The sequence below is a fragment of the Numenius arquata genome, chromosome 6 (genome assembly GCF_964106895.1).
Source record: "Numenius arquata chromosome 6, bNumArq3.hap1.1, whole genome shotgun sequence".
Lineage (NCBI taxonomy): Eukaryota > Metazoa > Chordata > Aves > Charadriiformes > Scolopacidae > Numenius > Numenius arquata.
In genome coordinates, this window is record NC_133581.1 from 68,848,535 (window position 1) to 68,872,918 (window position 24,384).

Below are 24,384 nucleotides of genomic sequence, written 5' to 3' on the forward strand. Positions count from 1 at the left end.
TCCTGGTTCAAAGCAGACCTTTCTGTACCTGGAATGGGAACCTCTTAAATCATTATTAAATCAAGATCAATCTTAGATCAAGATGTGCAGAGTGCGTATACATTTAAATTTGTGCTCCAATTAGTCATTTGAAGGTTCAGTTTGGTTCCCAAATCATTCCTTCTCTGCAAGTTGCAATATATTAGCAAATCTTTATATCCCTTGGGAAGAGACTTTTACTGAAAAGTTTGGGAAAGTGTCACCCCCAAGTTCACAGCATTGGGAGCAGCAGGTACGTGGTCATCTGTTCCTGCAGTAAAGAATTCCCTAGAAGAGCAGCCTCATCCACCTATTTTGTAGGGGTTATTTATTATTAACACTTGCACTTGGTTAGCTTTAGTACTTCTCTGCACTTCAGTGCCTCTTCAGCTGCTCAGCCGAGCTGTTCTGTTATGGTTTGGACTGTCCTTTCCTGGAAACCAAAGCCCAAAGATCTTCTTTGGGTAGGGCAGGGGCTCCAGCTTATGGTCTGGTGCTCTGGGCTCTAGTTTGTGTCTTCCTTTGCAGCCTGCTCTGCCTGGCTCCTGTCTGACCAGCCGCTATCAGTGCTAATTCTCTCATATGAGGATAAATAAATATTTCAGAATTTACCTGGGTCTCACAGGTGGGGCTACGTGTACAGACCATAGAACTGCGACTCTCAGGCTCTGTACTTGACCCCAAACAACTCCAGTCCCTGGAACCAACTTTTTAGGAGGACTAAGGGAAGTCCATGTCTGCATTATTTGCCGTCAATCCTCAAGTTTTGGCCAGGCAAGATCTTAGCCATGCTGTGCAGGTGAAACCTGCAACATAATAGTATGAATGGAAAAATTTGAGGCTCGACAGAAAGTTCCAAATAAAAAATACCATCTAGAAGTACATGGTGTGAGGATGACGGTAGGTGCAAGCAGGGGAAGAGGGGATCTGTAAATATGCAGCTGGAGAAAGGAGTAAGCCATGCTTTTGGTTTGTTATAGAGATAGAGTGCTATGGGAAAAAAAAGCACTGTTGACTTCTGGTGTGAATCTGGTAGCATATAAAATATAGAATATTGGAGAGGACTGTAGCTGGAATCTCTAAATGGTGTGACAGAGCAGAGGACCCTCAGAAAGCCTCGGTGGGAACTGACCTGCGAAGCACAACAAGCTTTCAATAAGGAGGAAGGTTGTTTTACCAAAGCTGTTATAAAAGTTGGGGAGAACAAGGGTGGTCAAGCGTATCAGCCACCTTCCAGTCTGGACTGGGGATGGATGGGCACAGGCAGGAGGGTCAGTGATGGCGGGAAGCCCAAACCAGTGAGGAGCTGGAAGGTGTGGGATTACAGGGAGGCTGGAGGTGACAGGGATGATGATTTGGTGTGGGAGTGGGACTGTGTTTGAAGGAGGAGCAGGTCTAGGAGAAGACATATGCTTCCTTTCACATATGCAAATAAAGAACAAAGTATCTTCTCTTTCTTATTGAAAATCCTTCATAAAATATATATCCTGTAATAAAACCAAACACAGTAATGGGCAGCATTTTTCATAAACCCTGTGTCTCCCAGTATTTTACACAGCTAAATATATTGTTTTGTGTCGGATTTATACTCTTCGTGCATTTTAAAGATAGAAAGGTCTGGAGCTGAATTTGCCAAAAGGGGAAGCATTTGTAAATCTCCCCATTTTATTTGCTTTTTCTCTAAACGTTTATAGCTGCTGTTATAAAGTGCGAGACCCCCCGATCATCGCTTACGCTGAACTCCCTGTCACGATAAAGCGAAAGTGCCTATGTGCTCCCAATACGGAACAGCGATGGCAAAGATGCTGCAGCCACAAACCACCCGACGCCAAGCAAATTAGCAGAAATAGATATGAAGATAAGGGGAACATAAACAGAGAAGGCAAGGAAATGACTCTTTTAGTGCTCTGTCTGCGTGTCTGCTAAAGCTGTCGGTGTTGCTGGTGCTGTGCCTGCACAGTTACTACTGTTTGTTTCTGCGTGACGAGCCAGCATAAACACCAACCCGGCACTCTCAAACTCCATCTGGGGTACGTAGTCGGCTGCTATAATTAGGGAGAGAACGTCCTTGTTCAGTTTATTGCCGTTGCCTGAAATCAGTGGGTTGTGTTTGCACTCATTACAATTTAAATTTGCGGTGCCTGTTCCTGGTTTCTTACGTTCCTTTGGAAACCACGTACCAGCAACTGAAATGAAACAGTTCTTTTTAGGAGATTATTTTATTTTCCTGGGTTTCTGTGGGATAAATGACTGAGTGATCTGAAAAGAACCACAGGAAGATCTTCTGTGCCTGGTCGAGGAGTTTCTCTAACAGGTATCAGTTCAGGACCCGTTTGAGTAAGTGCATCAACGCACTTCTGCTCAGGAGAGTTCTCCAGCATTTGCTGCCGTCCCAGTGGTGAATGTAACAATAAGGAGTTGAAGTGGCTTTTCTGCCTGTTTGCTTGTTTTCTACAAATCCATTCCATATTGTCTTTCCTCTCATTTCTGACCTTACACCAGTAGAGAGTCGGTAGATAATATTTTGGATGTACTGCCTGGAGGAATTCGATGCCTGCGATGAGCTGCACCAGGGATGCTGATGACTGGAGAGGGGCTCGGTGAGCGCGAGGGGCAGTTACTGGGGAGAGCGGTGACAGGTGACACTTGTTCCTCTTCCTGATCCAGCCTCAGATTCAGGATGAAATAAGTAATTACCGAAAATAGGATTGTAATGTGATGACTCTTATCCATCAGAAAATAATGATTTTTTTTTTTACACTGTCTGCTACAGTGTGCTCTTTAATACTGGCGAGCTGCTGTCGCCTCATCCGTACATCAGGAAAACATGCCTGTCTGCTGGCGGTTTGTTTAGAAACTTGGATAAAGGCGTCAGAGCAGTTATATTCAAATGGGCTGTAGCTTCCTGTGCGTTAGTGAGTGCCAGTGAAACAGAAAATAGAAGGATTAACCACGCCAGGGACCTATATCTCAACCTTGAAGGGGAGAAAAGAAAACAAAGAATTGCCCAATTAGCAGACGGGACGTGGGCCCCAGCCTTGAAAGAACACTTCGTAGGCAAACGGGAACATCCCGATCGATAACAGGAAAGATAACAAGAAGCTTTACGACCCCTGTCAGACCACTCAGAAGACAAACGGGAACATCCTGATCGATTACAGGAAGATAGCAAGAGACTTTACGGCCTCTATCAGCAAAACAATCGGAAAACAATCGGTGGGAACCGGTTCAGTGACTGTGGAATTTACTCCCTAAAAAGCACCCCCCAAAGCAAAACACCAGGAGAAAATACGCATATGCCTGGAGGAGGAGACTTATTATAATGAGGTCCCAGAAATAATTAACATAGTAACACCTATTCTTAGAACTAATTGTATTAGTCCATCCCATAGTTTGCGTATGTATGATTTACCTTATAAATAACCACGGGTTCAGCATAAGGGTGTGCAAGTTAGGAGGCGAAATCCCCCTTGCACCCGGCGCCACAATAACCATACCTGCTTTATAACTCTATTCCAGTTGTAAGGTTTGTTTCCACGCGTCACTGGGGGAGGTCCTTCTGTAACCCATGCCGTGCTGGCCGGTATTTCTGGAAACAAAGAGTAGAAGTGATTAAGGGTCAGAGGTGATGATGGTGCCAGAGCTGCCGAGGTGGGTTTGCAAACCACTTTCCACCCTGTTCTCCTGCCAAAACTCGGGAATATTACTGTTTCAGAGGGTTTTAGGCTGAGAAATGCAGACAGTCCCCCCAGCGTATGTGTTTGAGGAGAGTTTCTGCTTGTACAAGGGCAAGGACCACTGGTACAACTGTTACTGAAGAGAATCTTAAAAGTGAGCATGTTCTCATCCCACCTAGAAAAGCACCCAGAAGGGCTGGAGCCCCTCTGCTGTGAGTAGACAGGCTGAGAGAGTTGGGGGGGTTCAGCCTGGAGAAGAGAAGGCTCCGGGGAGACCTTAGAGCCCCTTCCAGTCCCTAAAGGGGCTCCAGGAGAGATGGGGAGGGACTCTTGATGAGGGAGGGGAGCCATAGGAGGAGGGGGAAGGGTTTGACACTGAAAGAGGGGAGATTGAGATGAGATCTCAGAAAGGAATTCTTTGCTGTGAGGGTGGTGAGAGCCTGGCCCAGGTTGCCCAGAGAAGCTGTGGCTGCCCCATCCCTGGAGGGGTTCAAGGCCAGGTTGGAGGGGGCTTGGAGCAACCTGGTCTGGTGGGAGGTGTCCCTGCCCAGGGCAGGGGGTGGCTCTGGATGGTCTTTAAGGTCCCTTCCAACTCTTAATGATTCTCTGATTCTGTTATTCTAAGACATGTTATTGTTTTGGAACTGCTACTCAGAAAGGACCTTTGGACATACGTTCCTTTGTGCTACTGTAATTAATCACAGTCATGTCCTTAGATCAATATTTCTTGAAATCTGGTATCGCATCTCCCTGAAGACCTATTTCAAACTTTCAGAGAAATTAATATGTAGTAAATTTTAACTACAGTGATAGGGGATAGAGCAGGGAACTCTCTTAAAAATCATGTGGCTGCTGCCCTGGAAGAGGGTCAGGATGTTCCCCTGGCTGCTGATCTGCTGGGCATTAAGTAGGGATGTAGAAAATGCACCAATAATGTCCAATAAAAAAAAAAAAAAAAACCCCAAAAAACACCAACGGGTTTGGCTTCTTGAAATTAAAGACACAAGAAGGGAAAATTGCTGCTCCCTGCCAACAGCCACAGACCTCTGCAGTGTTTCTGCCATTCAGAAGCTTCGCAGGGCTGGGAGGTGCTTGTGAATCCAGATCAAGGGGAGTTGAGAATTGGGTGCTGGGTTTTCTTTTCCTTCCCCCTGTCCTAACCTGGGGAAGGGAGTTCAGCTAAACTCCTGAGCAACCCCTGTGTGCCCAGGAGCGCAGTTAGCCGTAATTGATAATTGTGGGCTTCATATGCAGATGCCTCCAGGTAGATGGAACTGCAGCGACAAATGCAGCAGGACGTGTAATTGTGCTGCTCGTGCTGGGTGGCCTCTGTACGTGTGCTGAGGAGGAATTCACACTTTATTTTAGCTGTGTAGCCATCAAACACAAACATTTGGTCTGTTGATGCATTTTTGTCTCGTGCAGGCACCAGCCCAGATGAGCAAAACTGCGTTTGGTATTGTCTCCCCTTACCCTGCTCCCTCCCTCCCCTGCATCATCTTTATTTTGCACATGGTACACATTCAAAAGGTTTAAAAAAAAAAAAAAAAAGATGTTTTGCTAGTGGTAGAAAGGAAAACAAACAATATACTCCACATCAAACTGTGTCATGTATCCTCTCCCTGGCAGAGCCCCAAGCATCACACTCGGATTCCAGCAGCGCAAGCACAGAGGGAAGGATTAATTAAAACTAGTGCATGTTAATGGAGCTCTAAACCTGACTTCAGATTGCCTTAACAGACACAAAAAAATATCATGGCATCAAACTCTTCCCCCTTGGGACATGATGGAGCAGCATGTTAGTGAGAGATGAGCTTTCCAGGGATGTGGTGCTCCTGGATCCATCAAAGATGCCTTCAGAAGCTGCCCTGCCTGTACCTCTGGACCGATGGCCATGGCACCCTGCTCCTCTCGCCAGCACCTTCCTGAGGAGAGTTACACCTTTTTCCCCTCTATATCTGAATGCGCACAGACCTGGGGGTCCCTCCCAGAGCACTGAAATCCCCTTCGATGGGCAGTAGAGCAGTGGTCGGTTGGTCACAACTACCTCCAGTTTGCTGAAGCCTGGCCAGGATTGGTCCTGGGGCAAGCTGAGCTCTGCCAGCATGTCCTGAAAGGTTTTAGTCAAGCCATGAATGCGGTGAAAGCTGAAAGGAGTGAGAGGAAGGAAATTTACCAGGGTGAGAGTTGGGCTTGTTCAGCCTGGAGAAGAGAAGGCTCCGGGGAGACTTTAGAGCCCCTTCCAGTCCCTAAAGGGGCTCCAGGAAAGCTGGGGAGGGACTCTGGATCAGGGAGGGGAGCCAGAGGAGGAGGGGGAAGGGTTTGACACTGAAAGAGGGGAGATTGAGATGAGATCTCAGGAAGAACTTCTTTGTTGTGAGGGTGGTGAGAGCCTGGCCCAGGTTGCCCAGAGAAGCTGTGGCTGCCCCATCCCTGGAGGGGTTCAAGGCCAGGTTGGATGGGGCTTTAAGCCATGGGAGGTGTCCCTGCCCAGGGCAGGGTGTGGGACTGGATGATCTTTAAGGTCCCTTCCAACTCAAACCACTCTATGATTCTATTATTTTTGCTGCCTGTGCTTAAAACGGGCAAATGATGCGACTCAGGGAAATGTTTCCTCTACTCAGAGCAAGACAAGGGGGTTTGCTGTTGGAAGGTGAGGCTGAGATGGCTATAGGAAGACAGACAGGTTGAGGTGGAGGTTGCAGCCCCAAGGGATGCCCAGCTGGGGTATGCGGGACAGCAGCCCCATGCGCTGGGTGCTTGAAACCTCTCTGCAGGTGGGGGATGTGTGATAACCTCTTCCAAGCATGGCCAGGGCTTGAAGGTGGCACGGTTGGGTGGTGGCAAGTGTGGGGTGTTAGTCCAGAGTTAGAGCAAATGGTCACGGTGACAGGGAACACCTTCCAAGCCCAGGCAGACAGTGCCTACATGTCTCATAGCTCCTGCCCCTCCAAAGGCAACGTCTGCTCTTTGTGTACTCTAAAACTCTGCCCGGCCTTCTTGTGCTTCTGAAGTTCACAAGTTAAGGTCTTAATGTTGTGTTGTTAAATTTTCAGCATCTCCATTCACACCAGAAAGCTCTTCTGTTCAGAGGGATTTAGAATAATGCAACTCTTCATGAGTCCTCATTATTTCGTGAAAGGTGACTGTGTTGTTCAAGTGCCTATATTTTGACAAGCCTCTAATTATGGAGCCTTTCTGTAGACCCCCAGAGATGCCATTGTGTCCACCTGCAGCAGAAGATTGTAATTTGCATTCAGCTTGAGCTTTTCTCCATTATTTCCACTGCACATAATAAGGAAAACAAATCTTATCGACCACTGATCCTCTTTTCACTTATCTTACATTTCATTTTTTATACCAGCAGTTTTGCTTTGCCTCTTTTCCTCGGAGTAGTGTTGTTTCACTGAATTTCACTGAATTTTTAGAGTTGGAAGGGACCATAGAGATCATCTAGTCCAACTCCCCTGCTGAAGCAGGATTGCCCAGAGCGTGTCAGAGCATGTTACTCAGGACTGCATCCAGGCAGGTCTTGAAAATCTCTAAAGAAGGGGACTCCACACCCTCCCTGGGCAGCCTGTTCCAGGGCTCTGTCACCCTCACCATAAAGAGGTTTCTTCTCATATTTGAGTGGAACCTCCCATGTTCCAGCTTGTGCCTGTTGCCCCTCATCCTCTCACTGGGAACCACTGAGAAGAGTCTGGCTCCCTCCTCCTTCAACCCACCCTTGAGATACTTATAAGCATTGATAAGGTCTCCCCTCAGCCTTCTCTTCTCCAGGCTAAAGAGTCCCAGCTCTCTCAGCCTTTCTTCATAAGGGAGATGCTCCAATCCTTGAATCATCCTCGTTGCCCTTCGCTGGACTCTTTCCAGTAGTTCCCTATCCCTCTTGAATTGGGGAGCCCAGAACTGGACGCAGTATTCCAGTTGTGGCCTCACCAGTGCAGAGTAGAGGGGGAGAATGACTTCCCTCGACCTACTGGCCACACTCTTCCCTATGCAGCCCAGGATTCCATTGGCCTTCCTAGCCACAAGAGCACACTGCTTGCTCATTGTCATTTTGCTGTCTACCGGGACCCCCAGATCTTTCTCTTCAGAACTTGACTCCAGCAGGTCCACATCTAACCTGTATTGGTGCCTAAACAGCTTGCTAACATGCCTGCTGTTTGCTACTGCAGTGCTAACATCTCTGCTCTGGTCTGGTCTAATTGAATGTGTACCTTTGTTGGGCAACTGGCAAAAGCATCTTGGCTAAAAGGGCTTTTCATCCTTTGAAAAGCATGGCTGAAGGGGATGACACAAACAAAGATAAAAGCTAAATCAATAACCATAAGATTGGTATGTTTTCACACGGTTTTTCCTTCCTCTCCTCTCCTCTCCTCTCCTCTCCTCTCCTCTCCTCTCCTCTCCTCTCCTCTCCTCTCCTCTCCTCTCCTCTCCTCTCCTCTCCTCTCCTCTCCTCTCCTCTCCTCTCCTCTCCTCTCCTCTCCTCTCCTCTCCTCTCCTCTCCTCTCCTCTCCTCTCCTCTCCTCTCCTCTCCTCTCCTCTCCTCTCCTCTCCTCTCCTCTCCTCTCCTCTCCTCTCCTCTCCTCTCCTCTCCTCTCCTCTCCTCTCCTCTCCTCTCCTCTCCTCTCCTCTCCTCTCCTCTCCTCTCCTCTCCTCTTTTAAATTTCTTTATGTTCTTTCCCCTTCTTCTCACTACCCTTTTGATGATTGAAATTCTCAGGCTTCTAAGTCGACATGCCACCCCATCCATCTCTCTTTACACCTGTGGATAAGAATAGTTTTGAGGAGAAAACACCTAAATACAGTGTGCATTTTGGCACAAGCTCCTAATATGTGAATTAAAGGAGGCGAGTACTGAACACATACCCCTCTGATAGTTTGACATGAGCAGGCAGACCACATCTTCCCATGAGGCTGTCCTGTGTTTTCATTGCATTTTGTAATTAATCCCACTGACAAAATCCCTGCAGAAACAGGAGGACCAAGGTATAAGCTTTGGGAGGGGAAAGACGTCATTCTGCTTCAGTCTTTCTCTAATGAAAAGTCTCTTTTAGACCTTCACAGGAGGATGATGTCTGCATATGTTTTCGTTCCCATGTTTTGTCCTCTTTTTTGCCTAATTCAGGTGACAAAATTTAACACAGCAGAGCCTGGTTTGTGTTTGCCCCCATCCTGTTCCCAATATATGCTCAAAGCACAGAAACTCCCGAGAAAGGAGGCAGAGCAGGGCAGGGCGAGGATGGACCTATGCCATGGAAGACGGTCAGTCTCTGAATTGAGGTCTTGTTCTCATTGAAGCAGATCCAGGGTGAAAACTGGTCATTAACAACTCTTCCTGCAAATCCTGCTGTTAAAAACTTGTTTCAGGTCAATCCAAACCTTTTTGCTTTACGAAACAGAAGCGATGCAGCCTGGTTGGTACAGCGTGCTAAAGAAAGATCAATGCAAAATGACTTAAAAACAGCAAATGGATCTATGTCTCTTTGGTACACGCTCTAACGGTGTTTGAGTTTCCCTTAGGACAAATCCACTGAGACTTTTTGTTTGGAGTATGTTGGAATTGCATATTCTGGAGGAGCAAAGTTCCCTCAAAGGTTTTTTTGGGGCAGCTGTAATTGCAGACACTGCTTTCCCCGCCACATCTGCTCGGAGCCTTTATGGATTCAACTTCCTCGCCTGTACAGAGATGCCTGGTGGTACACGAAATGTTCTAGGATGGTGCACGCAACTCCAGCTGGGGCTCTGGCAGGTTCTGGGTCTCTTACAGCTCTCGGGTTGTGTCTTCCACCCAGTCGAGATAGCTCAGCCACCCTACTGCATCTCAGATGCCACTACATGCCCATGGCTGGACAGGCAGATTGGACACTCTGGGTCATTTTTGCTATTATAGACAAATCACTCTTTACAGGAGACTCTAGAGGTGCAAAGGTAATTTGCATGTGAAGGTGTCACTAAGTATTGGTGGGGTTAGGTCAAAGGGAACTCAAATTTAGCGAATTCAAGCAATGTTTTGTCATGCGTTTGGGTAATCATCCCAAGATTTTCATATTTATAAAGGATGAAGACTATAATGACATTCTGGTGAAATACTCATGTACCCAAGATGCACGGGGAGATGTAATTTCCCTCAGTTGTGAAAATCAGTATGTTCAGTTAAATAATGTAGGGTAACAGCGTGCACGCCTGCGATGTTACGAAGGACGGCTTGTATGCATTTTGACTTGGGAAGCTGGAGAGGAGAAGACGCGATGAAGGCAGCAGTCGCTGGAAATATCCATCTCGTATTTCCAGCTCATGGATGTCATTTCCTATTATTTGTGCCAGGTACAGCAGCTGTCACTGAGCCTTTCTCGGCTCAGTGTAGCACAGATTGTTTTGGTAGCTCTATTTTAGTCGGCTGGGCCATGAAAAATTAGCGCGGAAGCTCATTACATCGCTCCAGCTTGCCTTTGCTGGGAGCTCAGTTAATTTTTCCCCTCCCGTGCCCACACCTGGGCCACGGATGCCACTGAGGAGTGAGCTAAGAATAAAGGCAAAGCATTGCCACGAATCCTTTAAAAAAGTGGGTGGAGGCAAATAATTCCAAAATTTCTGGAAGAAGGTATTTAACCAAATGACTCAAAATACAGGGGGAAAAGGAGGTTGCAGGTTGGGCATCAACGCTTGGCTCCAAACCTGGCTGATCATTCTCTGGTTTCTTTGTTTTCCCCCTTTTTTTTCCCAACTCCTGCAGGCAAAGCCTACGCTCCCGAGTTCTACTACGACACCTACAACCCCCTGTGGCAGAACAGACCCCGTGTCTACTCCTACAGTCTCCAGTGGACCCAGATGAACCCCGATGCTGTGGACCGCATCCTTGCCTACCGGTTAGGGATTAGGCAGGTGAGGAAAGATATTTGTTCGTGCAGGACATTCCTTTTGAGTAGTGACCTCTGTGAGGACTGCTGAGCTTTTATTTTATTTTATTTTATTTTACTTTATATTTTGTTTATTTTATTTTATTTTCCTTTGTTTTATCTTATTTAATATTATTTTATTTTATTTCATTTCATTTCTCTTCTGTGAGTGGGAGCTGTTTCTCCTTCTGGAAGGTTTTCCACCATCTTGCAGAAGTGGTCCTCTGCCGCTCTGCAGATCCTGGAAACTTATTTGCACGTTTGCGGTGTGAAAGGCAGAGATTAAAGAGCTGTTCCTCAGAGACTTCACAGAGGCTGTGGCTCAAGATATGCTAGAGAGATTGCATGAAAGAAACTTACAGTGAAATTAAACTCTTTATCTCTCTGTATGTATATCTTTTATTAGCTCTTCCGTGTAAATAGATAAATATAGGGGTAGCTGTAGCTTTCCTATGGAAACACATGGTGATCCTCGAGAACCAGGACATCTTTCCTGATGAGACTAAAGCCAATCACACTTGTGTCTCCATATATTCACATGAATTTTTCAGTGGGAATTGGCAGCATTAAGGAAACATGGGACCAACCCACTTGCAGAGGAATTGTTAAATTAACACAGCCATCCCCATTAATTTCCCTTTTAACAATTTTAAAGGAAAAATATCATCTGTCATTTTTGAATGTTGTTGCTACAAAGCTTGAGTTTTAATAGTCAATTAAAGTGAAAGAACCAATCTGTGCATTGCTTAAACTCTCGTTAAATGGCATCACCTCTGCTTACTCCCCTTGGCAGGTCAAAGTGATCTTCCTACAGCTAAGTCCATACAAAATCTCACAATTTTGTGTTCTAAAGGCAGAACACTTTTGTGCCATAACACTTGTTTGCAGTCCTGTCTAGAGCCTGTCAATGCCAAACACTACAGGTGTGCCAGATCAACACTGAGAGCCTGGGTTTTGCTGGGGTTTCTCAAGGAGAAGTACATGGTTGGAAAATAACGCTTCTTGCTGTGAACATCTCCTTGGCCACCACATCTACCTACGAGTCACAGCCTACCAGTTGGGCTGCCAGCCTTGGTCTGGCAGAGGAGGCCTTGCCATGCTGTGCTGAACCACACCTTCTGAAAGGGTTACCAAGCCTTGGAAGAGGCTGCCCTGGGAAGTGGTGGAGTCGCCATCCCTGGAGGTATTTAACAGGTGGGCAGACATGGTGCTGAGGGACATGGGTTAGTGGTAGTTTTGTCAGTGTTGGTTTGATGATTGGACTTGAGGATCTTAAAGGTCCCTTCGGACCTCTATGATTCTATGCCGTGCCGTGTCTGGTTGGCGTTGCAGTTCTCCCACCATTCCAGCTCCTGGGCATGTGCCCCGGCTCCACTCCCAGCCTGGACCCACTGGATCAAATGAGTCTTTTTTGGTGCTTACTTGGGAGAATCCATCTCGTGTTGTTTTGATCTTGTTTTACACACTCCCATCAATCTTACTTTTCTTTAAATAATACCACAGTTGATTGATTTAGAAAGTACACGTTTGGTTATTCAGCGCCTGAAATGATACTTTGTGCAGGGAGAAAGAGATCGGGGATTAAGACAGGCTCTTAAAGACGCGTGTTATATTTTTGAAAATATGAGTCCAGAAAGTATTTTGTTACCCTGCAGATCTCCTACTGGGATGAGCTTTGTGAGCGGCAAAATAAATATACAATTTGAGCATGTTATTTATGCTGAGCGGATGGGGTTTTGCGTGTGTGGTAGTTGTGGAGTTGACCAGGACACGTCCAGGGAACAGCTTCCATAGCTGGGGGGTGCTGGCTCTCCTTCCCTCGGAGTTTGTCTCTGCCAGAATCCAACTAATTTGAAATGAAAATCAGTGACTTTTAATACATGTTTGTGCAACTGTTTGCATCACTGGGCACAAATCAGTTCCGTTATTCCCAGTACCTGAGAGGGATTATTAAATTTAAAAAAGAATTTGCTCAAGTAAAGAAATATATAATGAAATTAATTGCATTAGGATTTTTAGCTTTTTTTTTTCCCATTTCATTTTAATTCACTTTTAATTATCTATTTATATAATTATCTAGAGTTACTTTACTCTAATTTCCTTGACAACACTGTCTGTCAGGCTAATCATAATATTTTCCTTTCGTCTATCTGAAGCCACATTTAAAACATGGGTGATTTAGAACCTAGTGAGCCATCCGGACACGCTCATCCATTATTGCAGCAATTCCCCCTGAAACAAGGGTGATAATTAAACTTCTTTTTTTTTTTTTTTTTTGACACCTACCAGTACTTGCTACCGGCAGATTGCCTTCTGAACTGTTTGTCTTTAGATAGGTTATTTGACTTAGCAATGTTGGTTTTTTTTTTTCACTGGGTTTTGCTATTATTTTTATTTAACAATAAAAGTGGGGCGAGCATCCTTCAGGAGTGGTAGAAAAACCCCGCTGGCTGCTGGGTGAAGTTCATTGGATTTCGAATAAAACTCAAACCCTAGTTGAGAGGATTTCCAGGTGGAAGCGAGGGTCTGAGCCTGCAGCCCGGCACGTTGCTGTTGGAAAAAGTGACTGCCTTTAATCTTTATTTTAATCTTAATCTTTGTTTTAATCTTCTAATGCGTCGCTAACCGCTGCCAGTGGGCTCAGGAGTGGGTTGGTGTGTTGGTATCTGCCTGATTCGATTAGCACCGTTACCTTTATCTGATCAGTAAATGGCTTTTGCATTAAGAATGTTAACATCCGAGCCCGAGCATCGCTGCCTCCGAGCCCGGCCTGTACGTTGCTGCCTCACCTGAGACAGAATCCAGGCAGCGTTTTGGGAATATTTAGCTGACTGTGGGTTTAGGCTTGCTGAATTTTCTGTGGAATTGCTAAAATCTGTAATATTGACTATATTTTTAACATCATTTTACAACAGCAAGAGTTTCTTATGAGGCACGGAGCAGTTTAACTCCATTTTTGCATTTGTCAGGTGGCCGTGGAGAGCAACGCAAGGGATGTGCTTAAGAACGAAGCTTTTAAAGGGCAAAGGAAGGCCAGTAATAGAATGTGGCCGACTAGGAGTTTTCCTTAAATTCTTCTGCGAGGAGTAATTTGATGATCCAGGGTTATCACAAGAGGGAAGCATCTCCACTAGTTGGCATCCAGTGGGGTGGGAGGGCTGGAGATGTCTCTGCCCTGACCAGCTCAGGCAAACAGAGTTTTGAGAAGCTACTGGGGGGGGTGGGGTGGGGGTGGGGGGTATGCAATGGAAATAATTCCCTTCTTTTTACGTAGAGGTACGAGCTATTTCACTGTGGATGCCTGTTGTGTTATCAGGACCTTTAGGATTCTGTGGTTGCTTTCTGACATCAAAAATAAATGCTTTAAGAACAAAATTAACCGATTTAAGAAGTGAATTGAAAATCTGTAAGAATCACTGCCTTTCTATGTATGTTACCCATATGCCTTTCCTTAGGATCATTGTATAGCTCTCCCCCCACCCCTTTATTTAAAGCTACAAACTGCAGGTTGATGGCGAGCAGGAGTTTGTTCGGTCGCGTTTGTCCTGCTTCCACGGTGGTGTGTGACGGATGCTCCCTCCTGGGAGAATCAGGGGGGAACGGGAATTATTTAGAGCACTCTGCCTCCCGCTTAAGCCCTGATGCTCCTGCTGTAGCCTTTTGGGGATTCATTCTGTGCTTAACGTTACTTTTTAACAAGCAGAGGCTCTTGTCAGCGTTTCTGGTTGATGCAGCGTATGGATGGTGGTTCCCCAGCACTGGGTTTTAATCGGCTTTGAGGATGCTGAGCTGCAGGACCTGCCAAGCCTGCTGTGACGGAGCTTCTAGCCACCAAGCAGCCTGCTCCTCTTTAATTGAACAGTGACAAATAACTGCTTTAAAAAACGAGGTGCTAAATGGCCATGGAGTTCACTTCTTGAGTGAGTGCAAGAGCTGCTGTTCGTGTGCTTTGATAGGGCTCAGAGCCCTAAAGCGTCTCTTGAGGAAACAGCCCCGTCCCTCCAAGGAGTTATTACAGATGTGGTCTTCTCCTCGTTGAAATTTCCGGCTTGTTCACTTAATAAAAAAAAAGCATTTAGTTGATGAGAGATAATAGCAAAGGTCCTGGCCTGATTTGTAGTTTTTCTAAGACCAGTCTAGACAATTTTGGCTGGGTAAAAGGGACTGGAAGTGGTCGGTCCCTTTCCCGAAAGGACGACTATGGATCCAGCCAGTCCTGCTGCCAACCTTGGGCATAAAGAATGATTCAGAATCGGCAGGGAGATACCACAATGTATATAATACCTACTTCTCTTGGGCCACCAGAGCCAAAGGAAGCAAAGATTAAAGCATTCCTTTCACTACCATTTATTTTAGCACACTCAAGGCCCCCACCTGATGGGGAGTAATTCTCCAGATGTTCCTTCTATCAGGATCACGGTGCTGTCATCACACAATGTTCCTCAATGGGAAAGGCGTTTGCAAGCTGGGTTTTTTCATTTGGTTTGCTATAGAACGTGTAAAATGGCTATACATCAAAATGTATACAAAAAACATGTTCAGAACCATTCAAAAATAATTACTCACATCTGTAGTAATTAATTTCAGGGGAGGAAGTGAGAGAGTTGAAAGGGCTAATTCACATGTCTATTGGAATATTTCTAATGTTGTTCTCATGAAAAATTTTAAGCTGCCTTCCACAGAGGGATGTAAGCTGTCCCGCAGATTTCAGAGCATGCATTTCTTTTTGGAAATCTAAACAAAGCTTTATATTTTTTTTTCCTGTTATATCTGCACTTGTGAAATGAGACAGGGAGAGTCTGGCAAAAAAAAAAAAGTGTGCAACAGACAAAGGCAGGTTTCTTATTGATTTTCCTGGGTTTGGTAAATTGAATTAGAGAAGCAATGGTTCTGTTTTACAATTTTCAGTTTGCAATACTGATACCTGCTATGCTAATTCTTCACAAGACTCAGGTTTGAGTTTCAAAATAGCAAGCTGAGGGCTGTCATTTGAGATTTGTACTAAAGTCTTTTAATTGGCATTTAAAAATTATTACCTCTCCCGGTCTTCTGATAGAGTAGGAAAATTCTCATGTATAACTTAAAAAAAAAAAATTCTACTGGTTATGTGTTAAGAAATTTACAGGTAAAAGTTATATATGTAAATACATCTTTTTGTATGAGGTCCTGATGCTCTGACTTTGATCCCGTGGTGTCTTGGTTACCGAAGATACTCCTGATGGTACCCACAGTCCCTTGTTGGAGAGCTGAGCTGTGTGCCTCCAGTGCAACCAGTTCGCTTGTTGTGGAGGTAGTGGGCTGTGTTTTCTAGAGATGTAAACAGAAGACATCCCAGGCAGAGCTGTGCCCCTTTACATTACTGCAAAATGTGGACAATATAATTAAACTCACTTTCCTGGCAAAAAACAACAACTTAGAGGCAAAATTTAGCATATTCATTTGATCCAAGCAATTACTGCCTGCTGGGACTGCCTTGGTTTGATTTTCGTTATATAAGCACAAACTCCTGCTATTTCATTACTAATTTTAATACCTAATTCATATTAACTTTTTAGTCTGGTTTCTTAAGGAAAAAAGATGCACACAGATGTCCTGAAGTTGCCGCCTGTGATTTCTGAACCCAACTCTTCATTTTGGGCAGATGTGGTAGGGAACAGAGGTGCAGCAGGCGAGGAGGGTCCCTCCAGGGTTGTGAAAACACGTGGACCGGTCAAGGAGAAAGACGTAATTAGGGAAATAAATGGAAGGGTAGGATCACCTTAATCAAAAAGAAGAAAAAAGAAACATGGACCATTTATGAATTCCCTAGCTTCATAGCAAGCTCTGTGGAACCTCCTCTTGGGCTACCTTGCATTTTAGGGCAATATCTGGTCTTTCTCTTCAGGGTGTCTATAAGTGTATATTTATAGGCTGCAGAAGCCAGAGATCTCTGTTCCCACGTCTCCTTCTTCACTTTTGCCAACAATGGCAAAATAATAATTTCCCCAAAGGAAATTATAACAACATATAATTAATATTATAATCAATCCTGCACAGGGAGGAGCTCTTGTTCTTGAAGCAGTGACGTTGCCATAACCCGAGGCTGTTGTTGCACGTTTCCCTTCAGTGAATAAAAAGAACAACCTTATTTGTACTGGGGAGCGTATGCTCTCACCCAGCATTGCTGGGATCAAGCCCCATGCTGTAGCCTCAGCCCGTGCACGGTGGTTGCACTCAACTCTCATTTATTCTGTCTCAGCAGAAAAAGCTGCAATATGAATTGATTACTGCTGAGAAACGCAGCGTATCAGTCAAACTTTAAGCAAGAAGCAGGAGAAAATAGGGCGAACTGAAGAGCAATTTAGTGAGAGAAATTACTCAAGCTGGAGGAATTTATTTTAGTAAACAAGTTATTTGCTTTCGACTACGTTTAAACCCTTGTGGTAGAGTTGAGCCTCCCTTTCCTGGCGTCCCACAGCTCAGGTGGAGCGGTGGCATTGCACGTATCACCTGCACCACCCAAACAAGGATGTGCTTTGTCTTTAAATTGTCAAGGAGGTGCTTGGCTTTAAACTGGGGAGCCGTGAGCGGGCACCCCTCCAGCAGAAGCTGGGCCCTCGATGAGAACGTGCTCCCCTTACAGCACAGGCAGCAGAAGAGCGGATGAGATGGGATGCGTGTTTCCATTACTGCTTTGTCACCCTGCTGCTGGGCAGCTGGCCAGTGAAAGCAAACAGCAGGCTGTCAGGATTCTGATGCTGATCAGATCCAGGTTTAAAATGAAAAATATGATTACCTAGAAATATTTTTTATTGCCTTTTCTTATTCTTTATATAAACTCCTGTAGTGCAAGACTGTTTAAAAAAAAATGTATCTGTAAATGACAGCAATGGTTTTCTTGTTGGTGTTGATTTAGAATAATGGGATGATTTGGGTTGGAAGGGATCTTGGAGATCATCTCATTCCAGCCCCCGTGCCCTGGGCAGGGACACCTCCCACCAGACCAGGTTGCTAAAAGCCCCCTCCAACCTGGCCCTGAACCCCTCCAGGGATGGGGCAGCCACAGCTTCTCTGGGCAACCTGGGCCAGTGTTTGGAACAGGTTCGAAATGGAACGTATCCTGTTCCATTTTATATGATGTCATAGTTTTTGCAAAGGATTTGCAAAAATGAAAAATAATAGAGAAATAGAGTAATGAAACCTCGAAAATTGAAGACCCAGGTAAAAACTATGGCATATGTCCATCGGCAAATGCATGACAATTAAGAGTTGTGTATCTGACCACTTCACCAGCCTTTATTTCTTTAGGCTTCGCATCTGGTCTCCTGGGCAGGTTATCTGTGACTTCAGCTCTGTGGCCAGATGCCGGGAGGGAAGCAGCAGCTCTTGGTAGAAACATTAAACACCATGTCAAAAGAGCTTAGACTCCAAGGGAGTCAATGGTCTTCACCAAACACAAACAAGAAAGTGGAGTTTCACTGCACAATACTACACAGTGAAAAAAGTCCAGTTAGTGATTTTTCTGCTGGCCGAGTATTGAGCATTCGCTGTATTTCTGGTCGTTGGTAACAAATGGAAGTGTTCTTGTGCAGCAAAGAAAGCTGTCACATCCCTTAGCATCTCCCCTCTGCGCTGGGATGAGCAATTCTGGCAACCTGTAAAGGAAATATTTATCTTCTGAGCTTCTTGACCTCTTTCTAAAGCCTCTCAGGTTGAATAAGTGTCTGTACGTCTAGACGGTGCATGAACTGAAACTATTAAATCTGTTTGAGGTCTGCCTGGATTTTCCCTAGCGCTGTTAATGAGGGCATTTACAAAATGAGTGCTGCAGATCTTTAGGTGTAAAAAAAATCAAAAAGTGAGATGAATTGCCCCTCTTTACTGATGATCAAAGCTGAGACTTCACCAACATTACCCCCCCATGAGCAGCCTTAATGACTGCGAAAGGGGCAGCTGGGTCAGGACAGACCCCAGCGCTGGGAACTCTGAGACCAGGGTTGCTTCTTGCTGGGATGCTCCCTTGGCTCCTGCCTCCAGGTTTCTGCAGAACCAGCTATTGCCTTTGTATAGTCTTATATTTTTATCAATCTTAAGCTAAAAAATTAAGAATTCCAGATGTCTGCTAGAAACTTGGCTATTTTTTACTGGGCTCATTGTCTCTCACCATAAATTCTGTCCTTATGAAGACAGATATATGTTAATTAGGAAAAAAAAATCATTGTAAAATAATACATTTTGCCAAAAAAAAAGGAGAAAAAAAAAGAGCAGCGCCATTACAAAACTAAACCTGTTTCTGCTCCACAGAGATGTACTGGCTCTGTTCATCCAACTGAGACAGGAAGGATTTCTTTGTTTTTAAAAGTCCTGTGCAAATTTTAGTTGCAGTTTGGAGGGAAGAGAAGGTAAAAGGGAATTATCCATTTTCTAATAATGCAATTAGGTTGGCAGTTCCTTAAACATAGATTTCACTTGCTCCCAGGTGAGGGGTGTTTGTAGCTAAATCCCAACATATTAGCCAGTGTATGTACTAAGTTAAGTGCTTTCATCAAATAATGTGCATTACAAAAATTATATTGTTGGGATGAGAGTGATTTGTCCCTAAAGACAACTGCTTCACCCATTCTTTTGCTGTTAGAGAATTCTTTATTCTCTGAAACATGCATATGTTTAAGTTGAATACAAACCGTATTGCCTTTCAATAAGCAAATGAGCACCCTACTGCAATGCATCTGTGTTTTTGAGCTGATTTAAAACATCACATTTACATTTTGAGAACTTCGTTAAACATCTAGTGGCTATTTCCTTGCCTCTCGTGCAGCGACTGCCTTAAGTATTTAAGAAATGTTTTGTTGAAACATTCATATCTGACAGTTGAGCTGTTATTTATTGGCAAAAATTCATTCTTACTTAAAAAGTTAAGCAAAATCAGTATGTTCACTTCCCTTAGAAGTGCACTTTGGCATCATGCGCTTGTCTTGTTGTATTATTACTCGTTGATCTATTTATGCAGAGACTCGTGTAGGTTGCTTAAAATGCAGCCTTGGGTTTTCCAGTTCATTTACCAAGACAACCTCGCTCATTCGCAGTATTGACTAAGTAGCCGAGCTCCAGCGTGCCGTGCTTTAAAAGGGCTGGGTTTGTCATCTTGATTGCAGCTACAGTCGTTAATTTGCCACTGTGTCATTATTTTGTATGAAAAAAAAAATGTGGTCATTTGCAAAGAGTTTTTAGAAATCACAAGAAAAGGAGTTGGTTCGCTAGTGACAGGAGTGCGCTATCTGTCGTTTGAGATCCCTCTGGAGAAGGTTGTAGCCTTGCGGGATACTCACTAAGTCATCACCACTGAAATATGAAATGTATTTTGGGTTGGATAGTTTCTTGATCATGGGGATGTAGTTTTTGGTATGAGCATGAAGTGTTTAATTTTAACTTAGGAACTGAATCTTGATGCCACTTTGATAATTACATCTCTTGTTGCCCCAATAAAAATAATGGTCTGCCTATTGCAGATAAACCTGCTGCTTAATATGGAAACCCACATCCGTGCTATGGGCAGTCACATTGTCCAGCTCGCCCATGACACGGCGTGGGCTTTGAAGTGTGAGAGTTGGCACCAGCCTTGTTTCCCAATACACGAACTTCAAATTTGAAATGTCACTGAGAAGGAATGAGGAAACTCTCTGAAAACTAGCCTTAACATGGATTAATAATTAACCCACCTTTTGTGAACGCCTAACAAAACAGGGATTAAAAATTGAATAGCTCTTTTGGTAGAAGTCCATCAGTAGCAAAAGAGCAGGACAACCTGCACCGCTGGAGCTGGGAACAGTTTAATCCTCTAGACTTCAGTGAATTCCTCTGGAGCCAGCCAATTTTAAAGTCTTAAAATGGGTTCTCTTGGTTTATATCACATTTTAGCTTATCTTTAAGGTGGAAAAAAAAAAAAGACATTGACTTGAATGTGGTGTCATCGCTTTCAAGGTTGTGACTGATTGGAGTCCAGATGTTAGAGAAGTGCGCATGGTGACCCTTACCAAGAGCAAAATCCTGCCTACGTGCAGTCGGCGGGTGTTTCCACTTTTGCCATTAAAATGCGAGCAGAGAGGATCCATCTCGGCACTGGTGAGGCCTCACCTCGAGTGCTGTGTTCAATTCTGGGCCCCTCACTACAGGAAGGACATTGAAGTGCTGGAGTGTGTCCAGAGGAAAGCCACCAAGCTGGTGAGGGGTCTAGAGAACAAGTCATATGAGGAGAGGCTGAGGGAACAGGGGTTGTTTAGTTTGGAGAAGAGGAGGCTGAGGGGGGACCTCACTGCCCTCTACAACTACCTGAAAGGAGGTTGTAGAGAGGTGGGTGTTGGCCTCTTCTCCCAAGGGAATAATGACAGGACCAGAGGAAATGGTCTGAAGTTGAGGCAGGGGAGGTTTAGATTAGGTATTAGGAAGAATTTTCTCTTTACTGAGAGGGTGGTCAGGCACTGGAACAGCCTGCCCAGGGAGGTGGTGGAGTCACCATCCCTGGAGGTATTTAAGAAACGTGTAGACATGGCACTTCAGGGCATGATCCAGTGCCCGAGATTGTTGGTTTGCATCTGTTTGTGGGTGGGTGTGGGGTGGGCTTGTGGGTGTTTTTTTGTTTTCGTTTGGTTTTGGTGTTGTGTTGTTTTTGGTTTTGTGGGGTTGTTTTTTTGGTTTTTTTTGTTGGTTGGACTCGATGATCTCAAAGGTCCCTTCCAACCAAGAAGATTCTGTGATTCTGTGATCTCCAGTGGGTCAGGCCAAACATGGGATGATAGAACCTGCCAGGGTTAGCACTTCGTGGATTATGGTAGTAATGAAGGTAGACATTGGGCTGCCAGGAGATCAGGGCCACACGTCACAGCCTGGAGTGCGTTCTTGTTACCAAGTTTCACAAGCAGAAAGATAATGATATTTTAAATTAGTTTTATACTTGTCTTCTTAGTAGTGTTGATGTTTTTATTCAAACTGTGGATAACTTTGTTGCAAGAAAAGATCCAAAACAATACAGAAAGTAGTAGACAGACAATTGATATTAAACATCAATATGAACATTGGCTTTACTGTAGGGCTCAGGTGATCTTCAATCCTGGAACAGAACATACCTCAGCCCCAGAGGAGGTGGCACTGGGGTGCTGTGGCCAGGTCTGGGAGCAAGCGATTTCCAGTCCTGAAGTGTTGATGGGGCACAGGGTCGGTGTGAGGTGCAGCCTCTTATCTATAAGACCCTTTTGGCACCGAGAGCAGAGTTAGCTGATGGGTACAAGACTTCATCTATTATTAATGTCAGACTGGTGGTCACTTTTTTTGGTTTAAATCGTGGAGTGTGGATGCATTCAAAATAATCAGCAATAAAATTGACGTGTGTGACACCATCAGAACTCCTGTTTTTTATCGCAGTGTGACTCAGGAGAGTATAAATCCTCCTGCCTGTAGCATTTATGGAAAAAGCAGTGTAAAGCACAGGGAATTTCCATTTCTCAGGGTCACTGTTGCACGCAGCCTTTCATTTGTAACTCTCCCGCTCTGGACTCAAACTGATGAATGAGAACAACCTTGTGTGTCTTTCATCATGGTGACTGCACAGATTTGGTCATCCTCTACTTGCTTCTGAAGGTGCTGAGGTCTGCCAAGACGTTGTCTGCACATAAGGAACATTTTTCTGTCTCATTAATGGCCCTCTGAAGAATATTCTGACATTAATGTTTTTGGCTTTGGATTTGGCTTTGGAATTAGTGACCCAGATTCTTCCAAGGTTTTGTGTTTCAAAGCATCCTTGTACATGTGTCCTGGTCAGCCTTTGGAGGTGGCCAAGACTCCTGTAGTTTATTTCATTCAATGATAAAGTGGAGTTCAGTAACAGGGGGAGCCTAAAGTACATGAAATAAATTAGCAAATTCATATAGCATAGCACGCATCAGGTTAGGAACACGGGCTAGTTCAGAATTTCACGCTAAAAGACCGTGAAATCCTACCAAATGTTGAGTTGCCTTCACGTTTTCTTGTACGTTTTCAAAGTGAATACAAAAATGGTTCCAAACATTGTTTATCCAAACAACAAACCCACTTTTGGACGTCTCCTTCAAGCTCTTGCTGCGAGAGCAAACATTCAGTTTTGGCTGGGTGACTGTGGATATTTTTGAGCTTTTCCATACCAGCTCCCAAGGGGGTGGCAGCAGTGGCTTCACCTGCAGCTCCCAGGGCAGCTCCATGCTGGCAGCCTGTCACTGCTCAGAGCAGTTCTGGTGCTGTCTGGGCATCACAGGGAGGTGTTTCCTTTCCATAGTTTGTTTTTCACCAAAGACAGATTCAGGTCATAGAATCATAGAATGGTTTGGTTTGGAAAGGACCTTCAAGATCATCTCGTTCCAACCCCTGCCCTGGGCAGGGACACCTCCCACTAGACCAGGTTGCTCAAAGCCCCATCCAACCTGGCCGTGATAACAGTTATTGAATCCCAAGTTGAACAAACATTTCAGCAGCAATGAGCAAGTGCTTCCAAATCCGTCTAATATTTACTGCCAGCAGCAGGAAATCAAGTGAGACTTTCCTGAAGCAGACACGAAGGGTCTGTAGCTCCGATCTCCGTGGTGGCTGCTCTGCTCCTCAGCAGGCGATAGCCACGTTCCCTACACCCCCGGCAGCGCTGCAGCCACCGTGACCTAGAAAACAAATGGCTCCACTTTAAAGAAGCAATAAAAAAGTCAACCAGTACCTGTAAACCAGAGAGTAACTTGTTCAAGCTTGTTATTTGAAAGATTAAAGTTCCTACCTTTCCTTTATTTTGGGTCTACAGATGTCTGCGGTCCCAGTCGGTTGATAATGAGAAAGTCTCTTCAAAGAGCCCGGAGCAGGTCACTTCTCTGTGCGCGTCCTCCTGGTCGCCCTGTGGCTTTATTGTATTTTTAACTTTGGTTTTTCACTCAGCGGCGTCCAGGGTCAGACGCATTCAAATCCGTATTGTTGTGCTCGTGAAAGGGGTTTCTGTGAGGGTTGGATGGTCGCTGGCTGCAGTTCCCATACCCGCGTATGTGCGGGCGTGCATCCCATTCGCCCCAAAGGAAAAAAAGTGATCGGGAATAAATTTTATTGCCTTTCTGGTTAAAGAAAGTCATACCGGTTATAAATACAGAATTTGCTCTTCGTCCCTGTGTGTGAGGCTGTTAAAAAGCAAAGAAACAGCAACCTTCCAGCTATGAAATATCCCAAAGTGCAGTTTGCTTAGCAAATGGACTGAAGTGTCGTAATTTGTATCTTAAAAGATGTTTTTATTATCATTCATTTGTAAGGAAAAACAGAAGGCAGTGTATTTTTTCTTCCGATTAACAAGTTTTTAGGAAATATTTATGCTGTATTTTGATTTTACTCAGATAAAAATGCCCTCTCTTCTGGGTTATCATTTTCTGCCCTGCCTTTAAAACCTGCCATGTAATGCATATTTAAAGAGGACTTAACTGTTGGATCGTCCTGCTTCCAGCTTTCGCATACCAGCTTTCCTTAAATTGTTCCCATCTCTTTCTTCTTCATATACCAGGCCATAAATTTGGCTCAGGGACAGATGTTTCTGACATCTGAACCAATCACCCATCAATTTGTAGCCCATAAAAACTGTAACATTCCACATCTTTGGACTCCAGGCTCCTAGTTACTAAAGGCTCGGGGACTTTCAGTTTCTTAAAAAAGTAAAAAAAAGAAAGAAAGAATTTTCGGGGGGGGGGGCTTTTGTGTGTACCACATAAAACAAATTACACAATGTGGTAAACACAAAATAAGTAAAATGAATAGTAGGG

General features: G+C 44.6%; 1 protein-coding gene across 1 annotated transcript in view; it reads left to right on the forward strand.

The window, feature by feature from the left end:
- The window catches only part of MDGA2 (MAM domain containing glycosylphosphatidylinositol anchor 2), a 361,261-nt gene that overhangs the window by 303,314 nt on the left and 33,563 nt on the right, over window positions 1-24,384 (forward strand). Inside the window, exon 12 of the mRNA XM_074149599.1 lies at window positions 10,435-10,583. Coding sequence (XP_074005700.1) covers window positions 10,435-10,583 — 149 coding nt within the window. The remainder of the gene's footprint in view (window positions 1-10,434; window positions 10,584-24,384) is intronic.